At 50.6% G+C, this 24,774-nt stretch overlaps 1 protein-coding gene across 1 annotated transcript in view; it reads left to right on the top strand.

Annotated features, from left to right (window-relative positions):
- Positions 1-24,774, top strand: part of LOC127482821 (uncharacterized) — a 38,827-nt gene that overhangs the window by 8,564 nt on the left and 5,489 nt on the right. The window contains exon 3 of the mRNA XM_051818434.2: positions 20,612-20,700. Coding sequence (XP_051674394.2) covers positions 20,612-20,700 — 89 coding nt within the window. The remainder of the gene's footprint in view (positions 1-20,611; positions 20,701-24,774) is intronic.

The raw sequence follows: 24,774 nt of genomic DNA on the forward strand, positions 1-24,774 counted from the left end.
CCACGCAACAGCTGGGGAGCAGGCGGTGAGCTCAGCGGTTGTCCTTCCGCTCTTGGCGTGGTCTGTAAGTGCCCACCCATTGAGGCTCTGCCAGGCTTGTGCAGGGGGCTATATTCATTTTCAGCTGGGCAAAGGGAGGATCAGCCACGGCCAACTGGTAATCAAGCACCCGGATGGACTTGCCCCATCAGTGGAGTTGAGCACTTGGTTTCCAGTGGGATGTTCCAGCCTGCCCTGGTGACCAGAGGCAATCTTCCCACCTTTTACTTGAAGCCAAATGACCACAGTCAGTCTTTTTAAACAAGGACACATCCTCTCCCCTCCTTGCCCCATTGCATTTCTTGCTGATAGTCTGTCTGCCTGACCCTTTGATTCTGGGGCAAAAGGCAGTCTCCATGTTGACCAGACGCACCTGAGAATCTCCCCTTATTCCTCCTCCTCTCCATTGTCTGCCCCCTCTCCCATCAAGAAGCCAAACTACAAGCCTAAAAGTGCAGAATACGAGCAGAGCCTCGCAGCGCAGGAGAGCCCTCAATGCCTTGAGATGGTGGAGATGCTCAAGTCTTCTGTCTCCTCCTCCTGGCCAGGTGCTCATAAAACCTGGGGAGGGGGCGCTGCTGTGGTGCAGAGGGTAAAGCCGCCGCCTGCAGTGCCGGCATCCCATATGGGCACTGGTTCAAGTCCCAGCCACTTCTCTTCGGATCCGGCTCTCTGTTATGGCCTGGGAAAGCAGTGGAGGATGGCCCAAGTCCTTGGGCCCCTGCACCCACATGGGAGATCCAGAAGAAGCTCCTGGCTCCTGGATTCGGATCAGCACAGCCCCGGCTGTTGTGGCCATCTGGGGAGTGAAACAGTGGATGGAAGACCTCTCTCTCTACCTCTGCCTTTGCCTCTCTATAACTCTGCCTTTCAAGCAAATAAATAAATCTTTAAAAAAATAATAAAATAAAACCTTAGGCACCATCAGCGGCAAGGCAGGCCGCTAATTCTCAGGAAAACTCTTCAAGCTTGGTGTGTGTGTGGGGGCGCTTGGGCATCTCAGTGTCCGCCCACATGGTGTGTTTCCTTTCCAGGGCAGCACAACAGGCCGGGGAAGCACACACGTCCCAGGTATAGAACATGAGTTTCACCACGTGAGCCCCTCTGTGACTTAGCACGCAGATGAAGACACAGAACTTTATGGGCTGTCCTCCTCACCCTGCCTGAAGCCCCCCGGGTCCCTTTGGGTCACTAAACTCCCCTTCTCTTGCTCGCAAGGGTGGCCACTCTTGTGTGGTCTCTAACCACTGGTCAGCTTTGCTTGCTTTTGTACTTCACAGCAATGGCACCGCACAGTATAAACCACAGTGTCTGGCTTCCTTTCTTCAGCATTCTGTTGGGAGAGCCCCCGTGTTATAGTGTGCTATTAGTTTTCTTTGCTGTATAGTAGTCCGTCATATGACTATCTTACAGCTGATTTACTCATCTCACTGTTAATGGACAGTTTCCCCTTCTACTAATGACGCTGCTCTGTCTTTTGGTAAACATCATCTTAATCCTAATTGGTTCATTTAAGGTGCAATCACAGGATTTATTTTATGTCTTTGAAAAGTGACGGGGACCATGACAAAAGTTTGCACATCACAGAAAGGTGTGATCACATCTCCAGAGTCAGGCACTGGGAACAGTTTCTTGTGTACTGTACTAGATATTTTCTATTCCTAGACAATAATATCTAAGACTACACATTGAAAAAACACAAATTGGATTTTTCTGCTCTGCCTGGTGCCCACCATGGCACCAAGGAGAACCAGAAGTCAGAGGAGGAAGGGGGGGTGTCTGGCCGTGGTCCTTCCTTCTGTTGCCTGAGGCTGACCGATCTTTTTTTTTTTTAATTTTATTTATTTATTTGAGAGGTAGAGTTACATACAGTGAGAGGCGCAGAGAGAGAGAGAGAGAGAGAGAGAGAGGTCTTCCATTCGTTGGTTCACTCCCCAAATGGCTACAAGTACTGGAACTGAGTCGATCTGAAGCCAGGAGCTTCTTCTGGGTCTCCCCACGTGGGTGCAGAAGCCCAAGGACTTGGGCCATCCTCTACTGCTTTTCCAGGCCATAGCAGAGAGCTGGATCAGAAGCGGAGTAGCCAGGACTAGAACCTGCGACCCTATGGGATGCCGGTGCCACAGACAGAGGATTAGCCTACTGCACCACAGCCTGGGTTCCTGACCTATCACTTTTAATAGACCCTTTTGAAGGTAAGACACATGGGAAGGTAAGACAACAGTGAGTTTATTTCTGCTGCCACGGACATTAGCTGAGGAGCTGGAGTCCGCAGCCTGGGGCCTGTGGAAGGAGAGCTCCTGGGCTGGTGGGAGGAGGGGGAAGACGCAGGAACCAACAGCTGAGAGGCAAGGCTCTCAGGTGTTGCAAGAGAGGTGTGGAAATGGGCTCCAGGAGTACAAATGAGGGAGCAGCGAGTACTTTCTGTGAGGTCAAGCGAGGTTCCAGACAGAACTGGCTTTGGGCCAGCTCTCAACTGTTAGAACTTCGCTGGGCAGAGCGAAAGGTTTTCCAGGCAGAGAGCAGTGCACACAAGCACACAGAGGCTTGGCAGTAATGACGCAAACAGGACTGGCAGCTGCCCGCCGGGCGGGTGGCTGAGCTGGAGGAGGTCGGAGCTGGGAGGTGTTTTGGCGACCAGCCCTCCAGGGTCTTATACATATCACTGGGGGGGGGGGGGGGTGATCATTCACATTTTGGAGTTCCAGAATACATCTCATAGGTGCTTAAACACCAGCATCCCATATCAGAGCCCCAGTTCAAATCCCATCTATTTCACTCCCAATCCAGCTCCCTGCTAATGCACTTGGGAAAGTAGAGGAAGACGGCTTAAGTGTTTGGGCCCCTGCATCCGTGTGGGAGACCCATATGAAGTTCCTGGCTCCTGGATTTAGCCTGACTATCACAGCCATTTATTTATTTTTCAAATAAATAAAATAAATCTTTTTAAAAATTTTAGAAAGGCTGCTTCAAATATTGTGTCTTCTGTGATGCCTTGATCAAAGCACGCATTGCATTGTGGGTGCATCTGTGGATGCCCTTGATCAAAGCACGCATTGCATTGTGGGTGCATCTGTGCTGCCCACAGGACAAATTCCTCTCTCAGGGACCTCCTTGCACACTTTTTTGAATCCTCCAGCTCCAAACACAGCACCTGGCGTGCAAAGGAACAATGAAATGTGAACAAACAAGTGATCTCTGCTGCATAGCAAAACTCTTTGCCCAATAGACAGACTGCCTGGGTTACTTTCTCTTTACGATTGAATTTTTTCACATGCCTGGCTCTCTGCCTTGCCCACGTGGTGGAGAGGAACAGGGAGCTGCAGCCCCGGCCTCTGCTGTAGCTCACGGCAGATGCTGATGAAGGGATTTGTTGCCTTGATAGCGGTACCTGAGCCCCACTGCACTGGTTTTCATTTTGGCCAGATTTGGGATAGCACAGAGCTTGGTGGGATCATGGCATCTCATCTTAGCCCTCAGCAACCCAGAGGAATGCATACTGCACCCAAAATGGGCAGTCCTCCCATTTCCATGTCTCAAATCTAAGCCCTGATGTGAAGAGGACAGGATTCTGCCTCTTTATTCACTTATCCGGTCTAAGTCTCTTACCCCCAACAGGTGCATTCTTAACCACTGGGGCTGGACTGTTATTGAGCAGGCGGGAAGAACCACTTTTCATTTGTCCTCTGGCCTGGGAAGGTTGGGAGGTTTCTGGCTCCAAAAGAACGTCTTCCTCACCTGGGGGCGGCTGCCTGCCTCTCACCAGTGTCCCCAAGTTCCCTGGGACAGACCCCACTGGACTTGGGCTTGGGGGTCTCCTGTAGGCAGGCAAGAAAGATGAGCCCTCCCAGGCTTTCCTTTCGGCCTGGCCATCGAGGAATTTTCTTACCAGGTGGCATCCTGGGTGGGAGGACTGCACAGGCCCCTCTGGAACCACCTCCGAAATCTCTCCTCATCCTGTTGCTTCTTGCTCCACAGCCTAATTGCTCCGTCTATTTATCAGGGCTGCATCTGGACCTTCCTGCTCAGGAATGTGCATCTCAGGCCTGGGAGCTGACCTCAGAGCCTGTTCTGACAAGGTCTGTCTCCATCACAATAGGATAGAAGAGCTAAATATGGCCTTCCCCTTCCTTCCCCTGTGTTCAACTGCCTTCAATGACAATCATTACAGGATCCGTGTTTCACCCGTTCCAGCCCACACATTCCCCACTGGAATGCAGGTAGCGTTCACTTACAACTACGTGTGCACCTTGTAAATGTAAATGGTAACTAGGTAATCCATATGGTAATATGGTAATAGCTCCATAGACTCATGTCTGGAAGAGGCTCTGTATTTATTCAAAGACCTTCAGGGGTTGAGCTACTTCCCATGCGTTCCAGATTTCCTTCTTTCTCTCAAAGCTACTACGTTATGCCCATGCTTCTTGATGGCAGCATGAACTTGGAGCCAAAGCACTATTCTCTAACTCAAGTCCATCATGACTAACGAGGTGACTGTTGGTGCAGGGCGGCTTCCTCTGTACATCAGCCTCGTGGGAATCACAAGTCCCGCCTTACAGACCTGCTTGAGCCCTCACTGAGATAGTGCACCTGGGAGATGGCCTGGGCCTGGCGTATGTGGGCCATGGATCTGCGTTTCCATCCCAGCTCTCCACTTGCTAAGTGGAAGAACTTGAGTACATAACATAATGCCTCTGAGCCTCAGTTTCATCGTCTGTAAAATAGGGGTGATCATGCAAACCTTAGTTTCCAAGAGGAATGAGAAGTATCTAGAAGAGTGTCTGACCCAGCATAGAAACAGGGCATCACATGGCAAGAAATGGGGTGTGTCTGGTCTGTCCATGTCCCGCTTTATAAAGCCACTAAGCTTTGATCATGAGGGCTGTACTTTAATAATCTAATCCAATCTACTCATTCCCATAGTCCTCTCCTTTAGATGTCATAACTGGATTCTACTTCCACCCTTGTAGCACCATTATCAAAAGGCTTTGGGGACCAAGCTAATACATAGGCCTTTATTGGTTAAGATTTATTTATTTATTTGAAAGACAGAAGAGAGAGAGAGAGAGAGAGAGAGAGAGAGAGAGAGAGAGATCTACCAACTGCTGATTCACTCCCCAAATGGCCACAATGGCAAGCACTGAGCCAGGCTGAAGCCAGGAGTCAGGAGCTTCACTGTGTCTCCGATGCAGGTGCAGCAGCCCAAGCACTTGGGCCATCTTCCGCTGCTTTCCCAGGCACATTAGCAACGAGCTGGATCGGAAGTGGAGCAGCTAGGACGTGAACCCGCACCCATATGGGATTCTGGCATTGCAGGCAGTGGCTTAACCTGCTGCACCACAACACCTGCCCCAGCCAATAGATAGACCTTTGAGGAACACCCAAAGTCATATCCTATCATAACTTTCTTGGTAGAATACCATGATTTTTTTTTAAAAAAGAGAGGCTACCACAAAAGCACATGGTGGATAATTCTATCACATAAACCAAAAAAATTTTATTAGTACAAAATAGAATTTTATTTTATGCGTACATCCAAACCTACAGGCAGGAGCACATGCCTGTGAAATAAACAAGCTTATTGGAGGACACGTGATGGACGGCTCCTAAGGCTTTTCCATGATTATTCATCTAGGACTTGTTTCTTTACTTTGCCATCTGTGGGCTCTCACTAGAGATAGGCAGAGCTGTTGGTACCAAAGGATTAACAAAAACTGATGGGAAAACCTTAACATTGAGACAAATGTATCTTTGAGCACAATTTGGACAAGGATCCCATTATTCCATTTCCAAGTGATGGAACTCCTGAGGCCCATTGATGGGCAGCCTGTAAGAGGGGGCGCTGAGCTGGGGTGGGAGGTGGTAGGGCAGAGGAGAAAGTTTGGAGGGAGTTGGGGAGACACTGCGCACTGGAGAGCTGAGGAATCTGGGTCTGCTTCTTCCAGCAGGAGGGGAGCCTTGATGAGCTCTAGGGAGTGACAAAAGGAAAAGGGACATTTTGCAACGAGAAATCTGATGAAGGTGAAGGGTGGGTTGAAGTATTGCAGGGCAGAGAGGCGAAAGATAGCACAGAACCTGGCTGTGGAGATGGAGGGATCAGAAAAAGCGTTCTTCAGAATGCCCCTGTCTTGGCCCAGTAGAGCCCAGCGTGCAGGGGAACAGGCCTGGGCCCCCGCCCCGGGGAGTCTGGGGAAGGCTGACTGTGGGCCTCTGGCATTCTCCGTGTCTCCGAAGGGCTGGAATCGTCCCAGCGCATCCTCTGCTGCTGCTTGCTGCCGCTGCTAGCTGGCATGGAGGAGGGAGCACAGAGCTTTAAATTCCCTCTGTGAGTAATTGAGCACCATTCCCACCCCCCTCGGGGGAGGGGGACGATGAGTCCCTGTCCTGACCTCCGGCCCCCACCCCAGGGATTCCTCCCTGAGTCCTTCCTCAGGATCATGAATGGCAGAGATCGATTTAAGCCATTTTGAGTCCAAGTTCACACTAGGCAAGCAACAGAATCCTGCAGGCTGTTACATTTGTTATTTTGTGACTTGGTACCTTACTTGTAAGGGCGTGGGATCGGAAGTAAAACTTGTTCTTTCAGCTGGCAGGCATGACTATCCATCATGATACTTTAAAAATTTTAAATTTGTGGCCTAATTCCAGTCAGAGAGATTTCAGATACTTAATACTCCCCCCCTTTTTTGGCAGTTTCTCCAAATTCTTTTGTTTTCCTTATTTTTAAAAAATCAATCTTAATGCACCCAAACTGGGAGTTTGGTTTTTGAAAAGTTTTAAAGTATTTTCAAATTAAAAAAAATCATTATGTATCCATTGTGTATAACTGGAAAAATATAAAAAAAAGATTAAAAATAAACTAACAAGCATCCATCATTCTAGAAATGAATACCGTTAACATTTAAACATATTTCCTCCTTGTCTTTTTTCCTTGCTGTTTTACATAATGGGGATTTTTTTAATATATAGCTTTGCATTTTGCCTCAAATGATATCATAGGCATGCCTCCAGGGCATCGAACACTCATTGTAAGCTCTTTTTTTCAGGTTTGCCTGACATGCCTTCTTATGGCTAGTGTATCCTTTACTTGTTTCCCTAGCATTGACTATTGGACTGTTTCCTATTTTTTTTTTCAAGTTAAAGACAACAATATTATGAAAATCTTTGTGTGTGTTAGTTTAGGTATAGCTGTCACTGATCTGGCTAGATCCTGTTGCCTACTTCAGTTGAGAGTGGAACTGCCCATTTGCCATTTGTTGAGTGATAGCTGACAGCCAAAGGGACGACTGCACTGGAGATTATACCTAGCAATACCACTGGGCTCAGGATTGCTGTAAACACATCTGAGAGGTCTTGCGACTCCACTTTGCAGTGGAGGAACCTAAAAGATAATCTATTTTCCTTTTTCTGATAGGCAGAGCTAGACAGTGAGAGAGAGAGAGAGAGAGAGAGAGAAAGGTCTTCCTTCCCTTGGTTCAGCCGGTGTACTGCGCTGATCCGAAGCCAGGAGCCAGGTGCTTCCCCCTGGTCTCCCATGCGGGTGCAGGGCCCAAGCACTTGGGCCATCCTCCACTGCACTCCCTGGCCACAGCAGAGAGCTGGGCTGGAAGAGGAACAACCAGGACAGAACCAGCGCCCCCACCAGGACTAGAACCTGGTGTGCTGGCGCCGCAGGCAGAGGATTAGCCTAGTGAGCCATGGCGCCGGCCATAGTATTGTGTGGTTTTGAAATTCAATGACACATGTTAAAAATAGGGGCTATGTCAAAGTGCAGGGTTTGGTAGCCTGGCTTGGTCTCCTGACTCCAGCTTCCTGCTAATGCAGACCCTGGGCAGCAGCAGCCATGACGACTCAAAGAGTTGGATTCCTGCCACCCAGGTGGGAAACCCTTGCTGGCATTAGAGGAAAGAGGCAGCAGATGGGTGCTTGATCCCCCTCTCCAACCTAAATAAATGAAGACATTTTCAGACTGGAGGATCTATGGAGGTAGAGAATAACAAACTAGGAAGGATATTATGTGTGAGCTTTTGTGAAGGCTGACTTCATTGGTGACACAGTTCAAAGGGGTAGTAAGAAGAGCTTTGGGGCCCACAGGGCCGAATTCTGACCCCAGCTGGACCATCCTGGACAAGTTGTTTGGCTGCGCCCAGCCTGAGTCCCCTAGGGACAAATGAGGCAGGTGCGGATCTTCAGCAGGCTGGGCTGAGAGGATTCAAACACCCTAGAAGGGACAAGAAAGGCAGCTAAGACGGTGCCCTGAGGGAGGGCTGAGGCTTGTGGCAATCCTAAGTAGGTGTGCCTGGCCTCGGGACAGCACGGTGCTGCAGACCAGCCCAGCACTCCCGGCCCTGCCTCTGAAGGGGGAGTCCGCCTTCTGTTTTCAGAACGCGCTCCTAAGCCATCTCTCCTTGGGCATCTAATAAATGGTTTAATTGGCACACATTGGCTTTCTCTAACCGATAGTTCAATGCCATGTTTTCCTTGGCCCCCGGCCTGTCAGAAGGGACAGGGCTGGGCTGAGGGAACACTGAAACATTGCATTCCTCTCCCAGAAGCTTAAAACCCTGCAATCAAACCCAAGGCCGTATTCGGAAACAAGTGTATCCGATGACAGCTTATTATGGAAGGTTCTGAACTTCTAAGAATTCCTTAGCAGGAAACAAACAAAATACAAAGCTCTCTTTTTAATTTCCTGCAAGGAGGACTCTCTCTCTTTCTGGCCCCTCCAAGCTGGACGTTTGTTCCAAGGTAGGCTCCCGAGGGCCACACTGAGGCCTGGGCAGGCAGGAGGCCAAGCTCAAGGGACGCGATGTGGTTACACACACACTCAAACACAAACACACACACACTCACACACAAACACACACACACTCTCACACACACCCACACACTCACACACACACACACACACACACACTTCTGGGTTAACATGGACGTGAAGCCAAGCTTCCTGGGATGAGTGTGTGTCTGTGTGTTTCCAAATTGTAGGTTGGGCCCTCGCAATGAGAGGAAAGCGAGGCCTGTGGTCACCTGTCCTGTCTGGGGTCCTGGCAGCCCCCAGCTGGGTTTATTTACAAATGCTCAAGGGGAAACTTGTCATCCAGTTTCGCTGAGCCTCTTTCTCCAGGAAGCAAAGAGCTCGCCACGGACAGGCTATTTTTCCCAGGTCTTTGAAGTATTGCTCTCTGAGATCTGAGCACAAGCCGAAGGCAGCTCTGTGTATCTTTGCAGTAGATTAGAACATATTCACATTGTATTTGCTCACAGAACAAATATTTCTCTTGGAATGAGACCGAGGCAGCGGAGCAGGACCAGGCAGGACCTGCCACCGAGGCCGGTCCCACAGCCCCCCAGGCCAGGCAGCTCTGAGCCTGCAGGATTGGTTACCCAGGATTGGCTGTCTTTACCCACCTCATTTAGGCCTTATGGATGGATAAAGATTCATTGATCAGCTGAGTCATTTACTCATTCAGAAATCCTGATTGCACCATGCAGGTTACAGAAAGGAATAGAGAGATTCTGTCCTGAGGGGTTCACAGTCAAGTAGGGGAGATAAGAGATGTTTGTATATGAATGGCTCTAATCAGGTGACAAGGATAAGAACCTGCGGGACTCTGGAGATAAGGTGTTCCAAGGTGTGCAATTGGGTGGATACGTGTGTGAGTGTGGGTGGGTGGGTGTGGCAAGTGATGCTGGTGGTGAATCTGGTGTGAGTGGTAGTGACGGTGGTGTGTGCGTGTGCGCAAGCTTGGGGGTCGTGGTGCTGGTGGACATGAGGTAGGACAGCCTTCCCACCGGAGGAGGAGGCATGGTCAGCGGGTAGGAGGAAGGGCCAGCAGGCAGAGGGGCTGCGCCAGCCCAGGCACAGGGTGGGGCAGGTCGAGTGGCGGGGATCTGCAGGAAAGACCCGATCCACACGGCTGTCCCTCTTTCTCAGCTTGCGTGCGGAGCTGGGTTAGAACTGATCCCCTCCCTGAGGAGAAAGGCCAGCTAGGACTGGCCGGGGCCTCCATACCGGGGAGCGGAACTTGGGGGGCAGATGATTGCAGCTCTGAGGCCCCCTACTTGATTTGGGGTGTTTTCCAGCCTCCTGAGCTCTCAGGACGGCCAAGGTGGGTCCCAGCGGACTTGGGGCAGAGGAGGTTTAAATGCTCGAATTCCTGGGGCAGGTGTTGGGAGAAAGTGCAGCGTGCCTCTTTCCCCTGCACAACGCACAGGCTGCCCTGGCTGGAGCTGCGTTATGTGGGGCTTTTTTAAAAGAACAAACAAGGAGGCAGATGGTAGGAGCTGGCTCCCTTTCTCAAATTTTGGTTTGCTTTCCATTACTTTTCCCCTTTCTGGATAGGGTCAAGACTGCCTCCTGATTAAACCTTGGTTAGATAAGAATGATTTATTTTCATTTTAGTAGATAGGGAAAAAAATTAACATTATAAAACGTTTACAAGATACTGTTCCCATATTATCTCATCTTATCTTCATAGCCCTCTGTGAGGTAAATATCATCTTCCCCATTTTACAAAGGAGGAAGTTAGGGCTAAGAGAAGAAAAACAGCCCGTGTAAAATCACTCCAACAGCCTCTGTAGTGAGTTCACCTCTGGTTGCACCGCTGGAATTTGAACCCAGGACTCTGGCACCTAAGACCGCACTCTTTTTATAATAGTTCTTGTAGCTTAGGAGACACTAAGGTATAATGAAGTGACCATGGGTATTTTTTTTTTTTTTAGATTTTTAAAGCAACATATCCTTTTTTTTTTTTTTTTTATTTGAAAGAGAGGGAGAGAACTGCCTATCCATTGGGTCACTTGCCACTTGCCAAATGCCCAGAACAGCTGGGGCTGGGTCAGTCAGAACTCAGGAGCTATGAACTCAATCCAGGTCTCCTTTGTGGGTGACGGAAACCTAAATACTTGAGCCATCAACCCTTGTCTCTCTGGGTCTGCATTAGTAGGAAGCTGAAATTGAACTCCAGGCACTCCAGTGTGGGGTCTGGACATCCCATGCAGCGTTTTGCCCCAGTGGAGAGTTTTATCATGAGATAAGCATAGGTTCACATCCAAGCTCTACCCCACACTGCTGATGTATGAGTATGTGACCTTTTAGTCCCTCCTTCCTTGTTAAATATTCACTGGAGGCCTAGTGTATCCACACCGAGCATTGAGCTGGGGTCGAGGAACACGCCGGGTACCTCAACAGTCCCCATCTTCCTAGGGTTCCCAGTCTGGGGGATGATGCAGACCATGAAATGGGCGGTGGCATCAGTGCTATGGGACTGCCTTTAGGTGGCCTCTGCCCAACGTGGTAGCCACTAGCCATAGGTAGAGTGTGTAAGTAGAAAACATGCTAGCATGCTAGCTTTTTTTTTTTTTTTTTTTTTTTTTTTTTTTTTTTTTTTTTACAGGCAGAGTGGACAGTGAGAGAGAGAGACAGAGAGAAAGGTCTTCCTTTGCCGTTGGTTCACCCTCCAATGGCCGCCGCGGCCAGCGCACCGTGCTGATCCGAAGGCAGGAGCCAGGTGCTTCTCCTGGTCTCCCATGGGGTGCAGGGCCCAAGCACTTGGGCCATCCTCCACTGCACTCCCGGGCCATAGCAGAGAGCTGGCCTGGAAGAGGGGCAACCGGGACAGAATCTGGCGCCCCGACTGGGACTAGAACTCGGTGTGCCAGCGCCGCCAGGTGGAGGATTAGCCTATTGAGCCGCGGCACCGGCCCAACATGCTAGCTTTTTAAGAACTAGTACAAAAAATGATGAGGGATCTCATTAATAATGTCTTACATTGAAATAATATTTGGATTTGTTGAATTTTTAAAATATTTCATTTAATGTCACCTTTTAAAATAGTTTTTTAAAAAACACTTTTCAAAAGAGGATTTAATTTATTTGAAAGGCAGAGTGACAAGGACAGAGAGAGAGGGGTCTTCCGTCTGCTGGTTCACTCCCCGGATGGCTGCAACACCCAGGGCTGAGTTAGATGAAAGCCAGGAGCCAGGAGCTCCATCCTGGTCTTTCACATGGGAGCAGGGGCCCCAAGCACTTGGGCCACCTTCTGCTGCCTTCCCAGGGGCATCAGCAGGGAGCTGAATGAGAAGCGGAACAACTGCAACTCGAACTGATGCTCTAATATGGGCTGACGGTGTCGAAACAGTGGCTTGATCTACTGCTCCTTTTTACTCATTGTATGCAGCTACTAGAACATTTAAACTTACATATGAAGGGACTTCAAGCAATTCACAGAAAACGTGTACTAGCCACAAATTATGCGGGATTTAAAAGTTCTGCACCAAAATAGGTATCTTTTAATTCCATTTTTCCAGGAACTTTTCGCAGTGCCTTCATGCGTGACTCACATTCTATTTCCATTGGACAGTGCCGCTGTAGGATGAACACACGAGGATGTTTCCTACTTTGGTGCAACAAAGAACACTCGTCCTGTGACCTCTCCAGAAAGGCACATACGCAATGCTCAACAAGTCGGACTTTCTGTCCCTTTGCACACCTTTTAAGTGGCTGCTGTAGAGGCCGTGTTCACTGCGTGGTCCCCAGCCCTGTGAGACCGTGGAGGAAGTACCAGCTGACAAGGCTACTGAGCTTCTTGTTGAGCCCCCTGGGGATGCCTGAGTTTTTGGTCCTACATACCGAGAAGTAGCTGTTGAATTACCCCTAAGCCACTCCCCTCAAAAACAAGCACAATCTGATGAATTAAGTGTTCCTTCTTGCCATGCCCCCAGCCATCTTTGCTTTTCCTTATTTTAGCAAAAGGAAGTCCTGCTCAATGGTTGAATGAAGTGGTATTTTCACTGCTTTCACTGAATTCAAAGAGACAAGGATTAATGGTAAGGCCTTCTCTTTTTCTATACATTAAGTCATAGACCTAGAAAGTGTCTCGGGGATTAACTAGTCCCATCCAGATGCCCCCTTCTTGGAAAGTGAGGCTCGGAGAGGCCAATGAGCCTGCTCAGGATAACGGGGCCAACCTGTGTGGATGGGGCCTCAGGCCCCCGAAGACCCTGTCCACTCGCATGCTCCACACCACAACGCCCCTTCTTCCCTGAGACGTTCCCTCCCCTGCACCCTGGCTCCCAAAGGCTCCTCCCAGCTGGCACCTCATTCTCTTACTGCCGTCTGTCCCTGGCCCAGTGTCTTCCCTTTAATAGAGTGGTATCATAGGCGCAACAGGTGATGGCTCAAGTACTTGGGTTCTTGCCACCCACAAGGGAGACCCAGATGGAGTGCCTGGCTCCTGGCTTCAGCTTAACCCAGCCCTGGCTACTTTGGGCATCTGGGGAGTGAACCAATGGATGGGAGCTCACACTCACCCTCTCTCTCCCTCCCTCTCTCTCTCCTTCTCATATTCTGATTCTCTGCCTTTCAAATAAACAAGAATAAATAAACATACGAGGTGACAGAAATGGGAGTCAAGGGGCAGACAATGGCATACAGTTAAGAACTTGACTGGGGCAATGGCATTCCATATTGAAGTGCCAGAGTTCGAGTCCCACCTCTGCTCCTGATTCCAGATTCCTGCTAATGCACACCCTGTGAGGCAGCAGGTGGTGGTTCGAGTACTTGAGTCCTTGCCACCCATGTGGGAGACTTGTATGGAGTTCCAGGCTTCTGGCTTTGGTCTGACCCAACCCCAGTCACTGGAGGCATTTGGGGGAGTGAATCAGTAGATGGGAGAGATCCGTCTGTCTGTCTTTGTCTCTATCTCTCTGCCTTTCATACAAACAAATAATTTTGAAAATGAGAATCAGAAAGATATAGACAGATTAACAACACAAAATGAAATAGAAAAAAAAATGTCTCTCAATAATGATTTTGAATCGACACTAACAAATAAAGCCAGGAAGACCGTTCTTGGCTTTAATTGTCAGTGATTGAAGCAAAAAGGCAACTTGGGTGTGTTTGGAGGAGTTGGGGGCTTGGAGCTTGAGGCCTGGGCAGGTGGCTTGGGGAAACGTCAGTTTCCTTGTCTTTAATCAGCCTCCCTGGGTTGTTGTGCTAGCAAATGTTTCCGGTCATCTGTGAAGCACCACACCACTGGTAGTTGTTATTCACAAGAGACTGGCAGATTCTGCCCACTGTGGGAGCAAGATGAATGAATAATGTGCTATGGCTGCCACAGCAAGCTAGCTCAGTACCCAGAGTGCAGGGTGGGCTTTGTACTTGTCCGTGCGTCCCCGGGGCTCTGTGCTCACTCCTGGTATGGGCACACTGCTGCTGCTCCAGACTAAGTTGCGAGCGTGGCTCAGACTTTGAGAGCTGTGACAATAAGGGATGATTTAAGGATTAGGAGGATGTTTAGTCTGGAAGAAAAAAATAAAGACGAAGCTAGGATGAGGTTGGCTGTTTCCAAATAGCTGAAAACTGTCTTGCAGCAGAGAGGAGAGACCGATTCTGGCTCCTGCGTTGCTGATGAGCAAGCCCGGACCCCGTGACGGGAATTAAATGGAGGCGGATTTGGGGGCTGCAGACCCCCTCTGAAGCTCAGAGAGCTGTTGCCCAGTGGGCTTCCTAGGAGAGCGGTGAGGGGCCAGGTGGCTGCGATCTTCAAGCACAGGTGGCTGCCTGGGAGACAGGGTGTGGCCCCGGATCCTGCTCTGGCTGACAAGCTGGACCAACTGTTCTCTGTCTGCCTTCAATTCCACAACTTATCTTCTGATCGCCTTGATATTTCCTTATTCTCTGCTTTCGTCACCAGTCCTGGGGCCTCTGTTGACTTTCTGCTGCTTCTGTGAATGGCCGTAGGGTTCTGGGTCAGAAATATTTCTGTAATAATTGATAGGCTGGCTTAATAGAAAGCAGGAGGGAAAAACACTTAAAAACAAAGATGGTTTTGTTACTCTGAAGGACACACAGTAAGTAACCTGTTCGGTGGGGACAGGAGCAGGAACCCGGCCCTCTAGGTGAGGGAATCTTGTAACTACCGTACCAAATGAATAGGCCTTGCTTATTGTTAGCTATTGTTTAAAATGCAAACACGACCGCTGAAGGCCTTTGTTCTGAAATGGAGCAGTGTTTTCCTTGTTTACACAATTCTTTTGATAGCTACAGAACTTCAAGAAAATTCTCCCTGTAAGAATTCTATATCGTAAGCCTCTTTCTGAACTCCTTATTTATTAAGTGCTTTGCTGCTTTGGTCCTATTGGAGTCTGTAGAGGAGATGTTTTGTTGAGTTTTGGAACTCTAGAAAAGCCATTTTCTGGAGGGAAATATTTTTCACGCATAGTTAGTGCTGCTGTGGGGTGAGAGGCTGGCCGAATCTCGGCAGCTGAGTGGGCAGCTGAGCTATTTCCAGTGTGTTGTTCTACCCCCACATAGCAATTACGCATCTGTCTCACGAGGCCGCACCTCAAACATCCCACCCGTCATTTCGGAAACCTCCACCTAGACCCCGAGGCACAAAATAGCACGCAGCAGGTCCAGGTGGACGGAGCAGGAAGTGAGCAGGGTGAGTAACGTTCTGGTCAGGTTCCTTGAGGTCACAGGCCGTGGCCAGCCCTGAGAATGATAGCAGGGGCGTGGAGAAGACTGAGGGTTCAGGGCTGTTTGGATCCTTGCCGGTCACTCGTGGCGGAAGAGCCTTGGGAGACAGCAGTAGCGGCCCTGCGGATCCCAGGGACAGGACAGTCAGGCTGGGCCTGGCCAGACAGGGCGGTGGGGGCTGCGGAGGCAGCAGCAAAGCATCCACTGTCACCCCACTGCAGGCTGAGTACCCACGGCTGCCGTGTGGCGATCCTTGCCCAGCCCCATGCAGGTGTGACCTTGCACCTTGGCTCAGAGCAGCCTCAGCCTAGAGACCAGCAGGTGGCTGTAGACCTGCTTCCTCACCCTGCCTCTTCTGCCTCAAGGTGCTCACCGACTGGTTCTGGTTTCTGAGTTGCTCCAAAACCCCCCTCCCTCGGCTCTGTCTTCCCCACATGGTCCTGCCCTCCCTGCAGGTGTGTGTGTGTGTGGCACAGTGGTTCTCAAACCTCTGTGGGTGCGAAGGCCCATTGAGCACCCAGCTTACACAGATTGCGTACTCTCCATCTGAAAACAAATCCAAAACCTGAAACTGCGAGCTCTGACATGATGGCATGAATGGGAAATTCCACACCACGGAATCCTGTTTCAAGCACAAAATGATTATAAACCTTGTGCAAAAATCACCTTCAGGCTATGTCCAATAGGTAGATATGAGCCATACACGAATTTCAGGTTTAGATTTGGGTCCCATCCCTAAGATATCTCATTACATATATGCAAACATTCCAAAATCTGAACTCTGAAATAACTCTGGTCCTGGGTATTTTGGATAAAGGCTATGCAACTGGTACCAGACGTCAGAGCCCCGCCCTTGGAGATCACGATGTGGGAGGTGGGAGGGGGACCCAGGAATGGGTAGCACAGGTGTTTCTGATGAGCAGTCCTCAGGCCACACTGGGAGAAAGACCAGAGGGAAGAACGTGAACTTCAGGGAATGCGGTGGAACTGGGTGACTTATTGCATTCTTGTGGAGTGGGTTAATTACCATTTCTGAGCCTCTGTGGCATCGTCTGTAAAATGGTCCCCACTTCGCAGCTTCATCCTCCAGGACAGGCAGGCAGTAAGGTGTCCGGCTGGGGCTTATTTAATAGAGTGTTCGGCTTCCTCTCTCCTTCCTTCAGCACTGGGGAAGTGGCAGCAGCGAATTTCAGTTCCTTCCCATCCTGGCGTCTCAGTGGCCTTTCCTTACAGGAGAGTCTGGGGGAGCATGCACAGCCCTGATGCTCCACGGGAAATCCTGACTCCTCAAGCAGGGGTATGCAAAGAAACTTCCAGGAGGTCCGAGGTGTGCCATCTGCTGTCATTTTTATTTGCAGTGAACCACAGAGTCAGGACACACACACACACACACACACGCATACACAGTGCACTATAGAACAAGTCCACGGCACTCTATGCAGGCAGACAGGCAGGCTGGAGCAGGCAACCACCACTAGCGTATCTACGCAGGGGGCAGGGGCACAGTGGAGGCAGAAGGGCAAGCCTGGCCCAGTGCTAAGTAGTGACTGCCTCAGTCGTGGCTCTGTGGGGTCTGCATTTCTGGCGGCAGCCAAGGAGTGTTGCGATCTTTAGCTTCAACCTGTGCTCAGGGTCGCCCAGAAACATTGAGGTTTAGCTGGATTCCCTAAGTGGCAGCTGCAGTTTTCATAGAGGGATTGAAATCTCTCCCAACACACCGGCAATTAGAAAGGTTAAAAGAGCTTTGATATACAGGAGGGAAAGTGCTTATCTTTCAGAGGTGCGTGTGCGTGTGTGTGTGTGTGTGTGTAAATGTGTGTGCGCATGAATGTGAATGTGTGTGTAGGCAGAGGGCTTCCCCAAGACAGTGTCTGGAGTGTTTCTTTCATGTCATCTCCCCCCCCCCCCCAATCAGCTGATTTCTGAGTACGGCCAATCCTCCAGAGGGAAGAAAAATGGATTCTCAGTGGGATAGCCTTTGTGGGTCAGCAGGGCTGAGGGGAGCCATGGGGCTGGTGGGAGACACATGCGGACAGAACCTCTTCCATGGGCACGCATTCACCCCAAGCAAGGGCAGGACTGCTGACGCAGGGAAGTCCCCAGAGCCCCCTTGTTTGACAGATGGAGAAAGGGAGGTCCCAGCAGGCTCAGGGGTGCATCTGAGACCACGTAGCTGAGCCAGGACCATGGCCCCCTCCTCCGGTTGCTCTGGCTTTCCCAGGCAGGGTTTCACTTCTTTCCCCATCAGGAGATGCGAACGGCTGCCTTCCACAGCAGCTTCTCGGGAGCGTTCCCAACAGGAAAGGGTCTCGAGACTTGTTTTCTGCAGAGAGAGAGAGAAGCCAGCATCAGAACTCCCTGAGCAAGTGGACGCTTGCAAGGAACAGCGGCCTCGGAGATAGCCACCAGGGGTGGAGGGTGACTGTACAGAGAGGCACAGAGCTTGCTTCTTCCCAGGCTAGGGCCGAGGACAGCTGTGTTGTTGGCTGGGTCAGCCACTTCTCTTCAGTTGGATTGCATGCCTCTTGCCATCTGGAGAAGGAAGAAATGCAATGTTGCAGACTGGGAAACCCGCCTGCTTGTTGACTCTGCACTGTCTCTGTCAAGACTGGAGACTACCCCGGTAGCTTAGTGGGGCTCAAGGCAGCCAACATCTGCAGCACTGGGCCCTGTCCAGGCAGGCAGCTGGCCTCTCACCCAGGGCCCCTGGGCAAATGGCTTTGGAGAGGAATTCTGTGGATGCTGATGGAGGACCAGTGCTGAATGACCGCCACTTGTTCTGCAGCTACAATCAGCCACGCGAGTGACCGACTCGACTTGGAAGGTTGGGCTCAATGACACCCAAGGAGGAGCCTTTTCCAACCTGAGGGGACCATGGTTCCAGAACTCCTTGCTCAGTGGACTTTTCTCATTAACTGAGCTAGTCTAGGGCCCAGTGTTGTGGCACAGACAGTTAAGCAGCTGCCTGTCAACACCGGCATCCTGTATTGGAGTATTGGTTCTAGGTCCCAGCTGCTCCCCTTAAGACCCTGTTCCCCCCACTAATGTGCTTGGAAAAATCAGTAGAGGATGGCCCACGTGCTTGGGTCCTTACTACTCATATGGGAGACCCATATGGAGTTCCGGCTGTTACAGCCCTCTGGGGAGTGAACCAGCGGGTGGAAGACCTCTCGCTCTTTTCTCTGCCTTTCAAATAAATACAATAATTTTTTTTTACAGAGTTAGACAATGAGAGAGAGAGACAGAGAGAAGGGTCTTCCTTCCGTTGGTTCAATCCCCAAATGGCCACTATGGCTGGCGCGCTGTGCTGATCCGAAGCCAGGAGCCAGGTGCTTCCTCCTGGGCCACAGCAGGGAGCTGGACTGGAAGAGGAGCAACCGGGACAGAACCGGTGCCCCAACTGCGATAGAACCCGGTGTGCTGCCGCTGTAGGCGGAGGACTGTCCTAATGAGCCGTGGCACTGAACATAATAATTGGTTTTTTAAAAAGAGAGGCAGTCTGTTAGAAACTGTGACTCCAGAAAGGTTGTATGTGTGGGTTTTGCTTATTGGCTTTGCTTCTGTTGGTTTTGCAGAAGCCAAACCCATTGAACTGCCAGAGCCTCTGGCTCCTTCCTTGTTCCTGATTCTGTCACTTCTATGCCGAAACCAATATCCTATGGCCTATGGGATGCTCATCTGTGTCATCACGGGTTCCACTCCCCAACAGTTCTAGCCCCCAAAAGGGCTTTTCCTTACAGTGTGACTCACGCAGTGAAGAGAAAAGGGAAAGTGGTACTGAACAGGCAGTGTCAGTGGGACGTCGAGGACACATCCACACGGGAGAAGCTGCGGGACGCTGGAGCGCACCCTGAAACTGGGCTCTGGAGTTGTCCTCTGCCCGTTCCCTGGCCTGGTCAGCACCGGCTTGCCTGGAGGTGACAAAGCGGCCAGGCGACCCTTGAGGTCCCCTCAGACCCTCCTAGTTCACGTTGAACACTCTGAAAGTATATCGTGGGAGAAATGTGGAGAGAAAGGTCCCGAGTAGCAGAGATGGAAGAGGTAGACTCTGGGAATAGGAGGAGTTTGAGAAAAGCAGGACGTGAGGGGGAGAGGAGGAAAAGAAACCCACATTGATTAGGTTAGGAGACGAGGGTACCGAGCTGGCGCGCAGGCGCTGTTTACCAATGCCGTGTTTATTGCTGAATCAACAAGTCAAGGCACGGATCATCCTCTCGAGGCCCACTGTCCGTGCGGCAGCAGGGAGGCATGGGACGGCTTGCCCGAGTGCCTCTTGCCAACTGGTGCGGAGTGGCTCCCGGAGGAGAAGCCCGAGCTGACCAGCAGGAGACGGCGCCTTTCTCGGGGGCCGCACTGAGGGTAGGCAGTGCCCCGGGGCCGTGGCCGTGAAGTCTGGAAGGAGAAGGTGAGCGGGCACAAGCCCAGGCCTGGCGTCTTCCCTGGCCCTGCCTCTGAGCTGCCAGACTGCAAGGACCCTGGGCAGCAACGGGAGCGCAATCGTGCAAGGGGCCTCACGGCTCCCCTGCTGCCGCAGCTCCCCCAGCCCGGAAGCCAAAGTCTGCTGCAAATCCGTCCAGACCCCTCCTGTGAGTCCCCCACAATAGCCACTGGGTTTGGGGGAGGGCTCATGGCTTTCCCTTGCTTTCCTTCTCCTCTGAAACTTGGGCTGCAGTTTCTAGATGTTTCTCCCCTCCTTCAGGAACATGGAGTCTGGAAACAGGTTTCCCACCGAGGCCACAGGAGGCAGGACCCACTTCCTGTTAGAGGAGCTTTGAGACCACGTGACAGCGTCCCATACATGTCCCTTTTCGTCCCCTTGGGGGGCTGCAGGGGATGCGCATCCACTTTGCCTTTGCCTCTGTGCCCTGGCCTGCTCACACACATCTTAGAAGGGACGTTGGAGCTGGGGTCCTCTGAGCTGCCGGGCAGCTGCTCAGCTGCTCGGCCTTTTGATTCATTGCTCCTTGGCCATGACCCACGGCAGGAGGGCCCCACGGCTGGAGTGGCCGAGCCGAGGGGCAGTGCCACCGAGAAGGGGGCTCAGCACATTCAAGCCAACTCCATCTTTGGAATTCTTCTCTCCCTTAGGAAACTGCCACTGTGAATCACTGGGAACCCGGAGGAGAGAATGTGCTTCCTTTTGGCCCCTACAAAACAACTGATGAGCCGCACTACAGGTAGCCCCCACCCCACCCCTTCCGAGGAGGTAGAGAAGAGAAACATCACATTGCCTAGGCAAGGCAGGCGCAAGTGTGGGGAGCCCGGGCCTGCCACCCGGCTCCGTCTCCGGCAAAGCCTGCCAAAAGCGCTTACATAAGCCCCAGTGAGCTCATGTGCTTTCCCGCCCAGCAGCAGAGCCTGAGCGGCAGGGCCAGGGGTTAGGCTGGAGGAGGAAGCTGAGAAGAGATTGTGTTCCTCCAGGGAGGGGGCTCTCTGTGCAAAATGCATTCCTGCACTCTGGAAGGTGAAAGCATTTCTCCCCGTGCCAGGCCCCCTAGACCTTCCTACGTGAGGCGTTGCTGTCAGGAAGGGAAGAGGCGATGCTGGATCCCAGGAACCCTATGGCGTGGGGGAGGGGTGGCAGAGGTGGGGGTGTTTGGTGAGTTGAATGTATGCAGATGTGCACTTGGGGTGTGGCTGGGGTATCCCACGGGCCCACCCCCAGGCTGAGGAGCAGGCCCTGGCTGAGGATCACGCCTTGGTTTGTAGTTTTGGCCACTGCCTAGGCTGTGCTCGGAAGGGAAACTCATTTTATTCCTTGACAGAGACAGGCCGAATGTTCTGGAACCCGCTGTCACTCATTTCCTTTTGCTTGGCAGTGTCACTGAGCCCAGTGACCTTGCAAACTCACTTGCAAACCGCCCTGCCTGGCACCCTGTCCAGACACCTGCAGTCGCCCACCCTGATCTCAGCACCTAAGCACAGAGCAGGTGGAGTTACACCTGCTTTCCTTACACTTTCCTATTGCAAATCCTCTCTCTACCTGTGTAAGCGAGCCAATGCTTTTTGACCAGGCTTCCTATATGTTCTCTGAGGGGCTAACACACCTCCGAGTTCAGTAACGCCCACTGAGGGGGAGGATCTGTCTGTCCATCTCAGCAGCCTGCCCCTCCCCCAGGCTAGCTTCATATTCTTCACCTGATGGAGGCAACAGGTACAACTATTTGTACCTAAGTAAGTGAACCTGAGTGTTCTGCTTGTTCAAAATAATACCATGCCCAGCCTCTCTGTAACCACTAATGCCGCCCTAAATGAATTCTTGCTTCGGAATTAGCACCTCCTCCAGGTGTTTTCCATCTTTCATTGTGGCATCATCCGTGCCTTATCACATTTCCCAAATTAGTGTCTTTTGAGAATTTAGTTGATGTGCTGTTTACTTTCCTCTTTCCACATCAGTCAGGAATGTTTTGAGTGTAGCTAAGACTTTGCTTGGGTTCCACCCAAAACTTTCTTCTCGTGAGTGATGTCCTGATTAACTTCTATTTGGGTGTCAACTGGATTGAGTCAGTTGAGAAAGGCCCAAGCTCACATGCACGCCATCTTGAAGTCTTCCCCCAGCAACGCGCACGCTACACACAAGCTCCGAAGCCGAAGACAGGATTCCTCCATGGTGATGGATGCCTACGAACTTTGGTGTGAGATGTCATGACACCTACAAGATACTTTTACAAATTTCAGTTAAACGTGATGAAGCAGACGGCAAAATGCTAGCAACCGTGAAATACAAGTGATGGGTACACAGCGCTCACTACACCCATGGCCCTACTTTCCTTGTGTGTTTGGACGTTTTCACAATAAAAAGAAATTACTGCCAGCTGTTCTCATTCCAGGGCGTGGAGGGAACCTGGCGGGGCTTCGGGAGGCTGGCGGGGAGCAGAGGGGGAACGGGAACCGATGCATCCTGTTAGGTTGATGCTAGTACCTTCAGGCCTGCTGGTAGCAGCGGAGGATGGGAGCGAACCCCAACAGCAGTCAGCACACCCAGCACCCTCCATGCACGTGTGGTTCTCTGGGTCAGAGGATCTAGCTCTCAAGCCTTTCACCTCAAGCATGCCGGGGACAGAGGAACTATTCACCCGGAAAACTTTTCTTGACGGTCATGCCATTTCTGGTAACCAATCCGTACCATCCGTACCAGTTTTCTCAAAAAAAAAAAAAACAAAAAAAAAGACAAAAAACACGAGTTCGTTCATGACTTTGAAAGTACTGTTGTTTAGTCCCTCAACAGAAAAATAAAGACTTTCTTGAATCTTCTTCCGGATTGCCCCTTACATTGTGGGATTTTATAATTCATTTCCTTTTATTATCTAAGGTACCGTTTTTATTACTCTGTGCTTTGTAATTCTTCCTAAGATTCCATTTTAATAAAAATAATTTTATGGAAAGGAAAAAAGTTAGTTTTGCTTCACTCTAGAGGTAGTCTCCTTGGTTCCAGATATGATTCACCCAGTTTTTAAAAGGACATCTCCAATCTCCTCCTACCATAAAATATCAGTTACCAAATTCTGATGTTTGGCTACCCGGCTTTATTCCTCTTGCCCTTGATCTTTACTACGGTCACTGTGTATCTTTTAATATGATCCTTATCACTGTGTGAATACTCTGAGCTGCTTGAGGTCTCTGCCAGGTGTCTGTTGTCGGCCATCTCTTCTCTGGGATGCAGCCCAGCTGGTGCCTGGGAGCAGGGAGAGGTGAGGGGGGGGGGAGGAGAGGCACTGACCATCCCTCCTCAGGTGCCCCTGCACTGGGACATACTCTGTGGACCGGGGAGGATGAGGCTTGGGCTTCCCTGTTGAGAAGGCAGTCAGTCACGCACGGGGCTTGGCTCACTGCGCTTGAAGCTCCGAGGAGTTGCTAATGGCACTGCAGACTCAGATGAAGGCTCTGAAGGTGGACGCCGACAGACCCGAATCCTGGGGTCTGCCACTACGACATCTGTTTGTCTCTTCATTTGTCACCTGGGAACCATGTCGTATCAACTACCTTCATAAGGAGCTTGTGAAGTGCAAAAGTAGTCCTAAAAGTCATAGTCTTTAGACTAAATGATGGTTGTTATTTAATAACAATTTCCTTACTACCTTGACATTTCTGTTTTAACAACAACCCAACTTTAAAGCTTTTCTTAGATTTTCAAAGGATTTCTCAGTCTTCTCTTCCCTTTTTGGAGGACAGTGTTCACGCTCACCTCCCTTGCTCAACTCGATCTGCTGAGAAATCCGGTTTTCTGTCTCATTTCATTTCACAAATCTGCATCTTGTTATGCTGGTCTCTTACTGTGTTGTGACTCCACTTTGGTGCTGTCCTTTAATTCTTTGTCAGTCCTGACCGGATCTCTAAGGAGCGCATGGCAAGTATTTCTGTCTTTCTATCCAAGCTGAATTTCATATTTTCTGAATCATGAAACTGCCCTCCATGTGACCTAGAAAGCCCTTTGATGATCCATATTTAGCTGTATCCATCACTCAACAGATGTCTGGATAGTTAAAGGCCCCCATGAGCTCCCTCTACATCCTGTGGTTTCAAGTTCCTGAGTTGTTCGTTTAAAAGCTTTCATCCCCCTGCTCTCCACCCAGTTCAGGTTAGAAGGACTGATTCCCTGTTTAGCTATCCATTTTGTTCATTTAATAAATATTAGCTCATCACCTACTATGTGCTTGATACTGGGCTCCATTTATCTCTTTGCCTCCAAATTGCATTTTTCCTAATCTGCCCCATTTATAGCAATCCTCCATATTTTCTGATGATCCCTCTAGAATTTGTACTGAACAACCAATTACATGGCCTCTTCTACCTGCAGTGTTGTCTGACCCCTGGAAGACGTGGAGGCATTAATGATAGACTCTGATGCCTTGCTACAATGTACCTGCTATGACATCCAGAGATGTCAGGACAACCTACGTTCACATGGCTCCAACGAAGGGAGTTTAATTAGATGAGGCTGCAGGACTCAGCTTGCCGTCCTGCACCGTGGACGTGAAGAATGAAGTGGTAGCAAGGGCAGAAGCCCAGCGAGTTAAGTAGCTAATTTCCAAATAGGTTTTCTATGCCCCTGGTTTCCAGAGACGCCCATGAGGAAAGCTGCTTCTCTGCTTTTTGAGCTCTCTGGATCTTCCCAGTAGATAGCATCTCTTGGCATCTGAGAGGCAGCCTGCCATTCTGTTCTCCTGGGGAACACAGATGGCCCAGCCCACGCCTATCACTAATGAGGATCACATGCACAGCCTCTTTGCTGGAGGCTCCCTCCGACGATC

The sequence above is a fragment of the Oryctolagus cuniculus genome, chromosome 4 (assembly GCF_964237555.1).
Source record: "Oryctolagus cuniculus chromosome 4, mOryCun1.1, whole genome shotgun sequence".
In the NCBI taxonomy this organism is placed as follows: Eukaryota; Metazoa; Chordata; class Mammalia; order Lagomorpha; family Leporidae; genus Oryctolagus; species Oryctolagus cuniculus.